Raw genomic sequence first — 4,446 nt, 5'->3', positions numbered from 1 at the left:
CTGATCCTTTACTTATGATTTTCTGCTACTCCAGTATTTTTTTTTTTTTTTTTTTAATAAGTGCCAGCAGACAAAGGAACTCCAGCCCTCCCCCTTTTTTTTTTTTTCCAAAACCCAGATAAGAGTTTGGACATCCTGACCTTGAAGCAGTTGTCTCATCTACCTGCTAGTTAACAGCTATTTCTCCTACAAATGAAAAATACAGTAGCTTTTTTTTTTGTTTTAATAATGTTTTTTAATCAAACGTTTTTCCACTAAAACCAGATGGTATTTCTGTACTTACCATGTACTTTGCCATTCCAAGATTTGTTGTTGATATATAGAATCTTGCATTCATTTTCCTACTACCTACAGATGCTTTTAACCTCCTTTATGCCTAGTCAGTATTTTCCACTTACCATCTCTGCGGCATTTGTTACACCACCTCCAACATCCCAGTTCCAGCTGAACCAGGTTTGATTTTCAGTCTGACTTTGCGCTCCCTTCATCGACAGGTCCCAACTCTATAGACATCTGAAAAGGTTTTAGAAAACTTAACATTTTGTCGCGTCCCCCACCTTCTTGAAACTAATTTGACAGAAAACTTTACTTACAGTTTTCCTCCTTGGAAGTGTGACAAACACAAGAGTTCTCCATCTGCTCGTCACGCTTACGATGAGGACAAGACCTTACAGCAACCGGCTCCGAAGCCCGGTGGGGAGTTCACCCTTATTTATTGTAGAGGGGCAAAGCTACAGCAAACCCACCCGAGCTGCCAAAGGCTGTGCTGCAAAACCGCGGAACACTGAGGCGCCACAGCAGCTCCGCCAGTTCGTACCGGGGTTCCCGCCTGCGCTCCCCACACTGGGGCTCCCCGGGACCCCTCAAGGAGGAGCCCGGGAGGGGTAACGCCGCCGCCCCGGTCCCTTCCCCGGCCTCGCGTGAAAACCGACCCACCGCCCTGGGGCCTGCTCGGTCCGGGCCTGCGCGCCCCTGCGGCGGCCGAGGTTGCGCTTCGCCCTCCCGCGGGGGTTCAGACGGGCACGCGGGACACCGCCCCCTCCCGCTCCCCTTCTGCCCTCCCCCCGCGCTGCACCGCTGGTGCCCGGGACACTCCCCGACCGCGGCCACCCCGCGCCGCCTCGGGGAGCGGTCGACTTTTCTTTGCCCTGAGGACAGACAGGCAGAAAGGCTATACTTAATATCACAATTAGCTTTCCCGATGTGATCATGCTGGAAGAAAGATACAGGCAATTGATGGTAGTGATATTGTAAAAATAAACTGCCCTGTTCCCTGAAAAAGTGTGTGTAGGAAACTGCAGGAATTGTTCAGGCCATCTTTTTGTGCTGAAGTACATAATGATGCAATTTAGTTCAATCTTGTCAGCTTGAGGAGGTATTAAAAAAATAATGCACCTCCAACTTGTTTGACAGCCCAGTGACTGATAGAGTAAGTGACAATAGCTTTTTGCTCAATGTACACCAGGGAGCGCCTAGAAACTTTGACAGACGGGCGCCGTGAGTGCAGGAGGGCTTTATTGCGGCCCGCGGCCGTCACTTGGAGCTGGTGTACTTGGTGACAGCCTTGGTGCCCTCGGAGACGGCGTGCTTGGCCAGCTCCCCGGGCAGCAGCAGCCTCACAGCCGTCTGCACCTCCCGGCTGGTGATGGTGGAGCGGTGGTTGTACTGGGCCAGGCGCGAGGCCTCGGAGGCCAGCCGCTCAAAGATGTCGTTGACAAAGGAGTTCATGATGCTCATGGCCTTAGAGGAGATGCCAGTGTCCGGGTGTACCTGCCGGATGGTAATCGAGCTCTGTCATCACCCTGGAGGGAGGGAAGACCCCAGTACCCCCAGAGAAATGTCGTGTCGTATGTCCCGTCCCGTTCCCCCCCACCTTCCCACCCCAGACAGGACACCCCAACCCCAGAGGGACCCACAGTTGCTACCCAGAGGGTCTGGAGTCACGTGCCATTTGCGTTAGCCTGAGGAGAGGCCCCTACAGTGCCACGGTGGCTATGGGATCGCGCTGGCAGGAGCCTCTGCACTATCCCCTATGGAAAATGAGCTCATAAGGGGTGGAAGCACCCACGTGCTCCAGGTCCTACCTACAGGCTCATGCAGAAGACCAAGGCCTAGACAACTCATGGCCACCTCAATTTTTTTCCTCGTCTCCCCAATAGAAATTACCAGAAAGATTTAATACTTACAGGGCCCACAGTAGCTGCTCTTGCCCTGTCGACTTCTCCACCATTATTTCTTTAGGCAGAGCCACACACTAGAGCTTATTCTCTCAAGGAAAAACCTTCAGATGTATATCCATCTCTTGCCTCCTACCCCAAGGACCCCCACACACTTCTGAGACTCAGCTGGGGCTCTCCTGCACTCACTCACTCTTCTTTTCACCTCACTGAAAATAGATTTTTCCTTCCTTCTTCTTTATGAGGTTAACATGCAATGGACAGAAGCAACTTTACATACAAAGCAGTTTCTAGCAAAAAAGAAACATCTACTCACCTGCTTCAGTACTTTGTAGATATAGACTGAATAGGTTTCCTTTCTCTTTGGCTTCCTCTTAGACTTCCCATCCCCAGAGGTGGGAGCATGGCCACGCTTCTTCCCAGCTTCTGCACTCATCTCAGCCCCCAACAGAGCAACCAGCAGGTGCCATGGGACTGGTTATATAGCACGGGCAGTAGTTCCCCACCTGCCTCAGGAGCAGCCCCCAAGGAGCAGGACAAATACACAAATACACACCTGTGAGTGATGATTCTACTTTGCACTAAGTGGAGGGCAGCTGGACTGAGAGGATCTTGGAAGTAAGTGATTCAATTAAACTTTCAGACCTGAGAAAAAGTTTGCCGGTAGCATGGGCAAGAGCAGTGGTGTCTCGTTCACATGGGGCAGAAGTGCCAGAGAAGAGCTTTTCCCAGGTCCATCCAGGGTTTTGGTGAAAGGAGTTTTCCTGCTTTTGTAGAAGGGTGTAAATCGGGGTACTCAAGGTACTGCTTTGCAGAATCAAAGGGGTAGAACCACTTCTGTGCTATGGAACAGATAATGCAGTCAGTGGAGACTCAGTAACTGGAGGGAATGTTGGTCTGGTGACTGAATGACAATGTTATAAACATCCTGACAGACAGTATTCCTCCCACTGTCTCAGCTAGCCTGCTCTTGGGAGTCCTGCACACAGGTGATGGTAATTACAATGCAGGAATTAAGCTAAGCCGGGAAAAAAAAAAGTGTGCAGCAACACAGTAGAGAAGTGAACAAATTAGAAGAGGTTTTCTGTTCTTCGGATGGTAAAGGAAGCCGTTCTCTCAGCTGGCACCCCAACAGGTATTTCGTAGAAGGGTAATACTAGTGTGTACCCTCGGGGGAGGGGACACTGGTGTCTGTGCTGCCGTGCACACTGTCCCCTGCTCCAGGGCACGTGTTATACTGGTATATCCTTAGCAAATCACAGCTTCCAAGGACTGAGCTTGGCAGACCTACTCATCAGTCACTCCGCCAGTGCTTGTACAGCCAATAGTGTTTCACTGTATTTAGTTTTATTCTAGGCCTGTTCCTGTGGGAAGGCACCTGGTCACCCACCCCTGGTGCAAATAAACATGGCACTGACAGCCCAGGGCTGGGTGTCACAGAGGAGCTTGTTGCACCCAAGAAGTGACACATCAGTGATCAGATGGGATGGGCTGGAACGGTCACGTCAGCCCGCTTGTGCAGGGGAATGGGCTTGGGCATTGAACATACAGGGTAGCGGGATCCTTCTAGGAACAGGAGCGGCGTGTTCTGAGATATCGAACAACATCAAGAGATGTCGTGGGTGACTCATACTGGATGTATGGAGCAGGCAACATCACCACTCCTGTTTTGCAAGAGGCCATGCATCAATAAAGAACAGCACAGGGCTCCCCCCTCTGATCTTCCTTCTGCACCTCCCCGGCTGACAGAGCTGTCAGTAGCGGAGATCTTTGCGCTGGGGGAGACTGGTCACTGCGACTGGGGCTGATTTACCTTTTCCACCAGTCATAGCACACAAAGGCATGCTCTTGCTGAAGGAGCTGTCAGCTGTTGTATCTCTCCACAGCTGCAGCTGTGTCTGGCACTGGCACTTATCCACACACAGCTTATTTTCCTGACAAAACGTTCAGTTAGAAGGAAGCCCTGTGCTGGACAAGGAGCAGTGACTGGTCACTCAGCATTAAGCACAGGGAGCCATTATATAGCAAGGGTGGAGGCTCACCCGCTGAGCAGTAGAGTTGAATTTGGGGAATTACCCCAAATTTGGGGAATTACCATCCACTTCCCTAGATTGCACATGCCAGAGGCTGTCTGTTCGGGAAGCTGTGTGCTGGGCTCGACTCCTCCTTGTGCTGTTTTTGTAGCGTGTGGATCAACTCCTAACATAAAGACAAATCCCATAACCTGCACTGTGTTAGAGCCCACCTCACTTTTAGACCACAAGCAAGA

The 4,446-nt window shown here is 51.0% G+C and overlaps 1 protein-coding gene across 1 annotated transcript; it reads right to left on the bottom strand.

Moving 5' to 3' along the window:
• Positions 1 to 1,533: 1,533 nt before the first annotated feature.
• LOC104290084 (late histone H2B.L4-like) lies at positions 1,534 to 2,613 on the bottom strand. Its single transcript, XM_009889145.1, has 2 exons — positions 2,494 to 2,613; positions 1,534 to 1,770 (listed from the first exon to the last, which is right to left on the bottom strand). The coding sequence occupies exons 1-2, from the start codon at positions 2,611 to 2,613 to the stop codon at positions 1,534 to 1,536; spliced, it is 357 nt and encodes a 118-aa protein (XP_009887447.1).
• Positions 2,614 to 4,446: the final 1,833 nt, after the last annotated feature.

This window comes from Charadrius vociferus, unplaced genomic scaffold, assembly GCF_000708025.1.
Source record: "Charadrius vociferus isolate BGI_N301 unplaced genomic scaffold, ASM70802v2 scaffold971, whole genome shotgun sequence".
In the NCBI taxonomy this organism is placed as follows: domain Eukaryota; kingdom Metazoa; phylum Chordata; class Aves; order Charadriiformes; family Charadriidae; genus Charadrius; species Charadrius vociferus.
The sequence above is the reverse complement of the archived record's forward strand: the minus strand, read 5'-3'. Positions and strand labels throughout refer to the sequence as shown.

Bases quoted from the DNA above. Each gene is read 5' to 3' on its own strand.
- LOC104290084 (XM_009889145.1), bottom strand. From the start codon at position 2,613: ATGAGTGCAGAAGCTGGGAAGAAGCGTGGCCATGCTCCCACCTCTGGG. The intron at 1,771-2,493 runs GTGAGTAGATGT...ACCATCCGGCAG, and splicing joins TCTACAAAGTACTGAAGCAG to GTACACCCGGACACTGGCAT.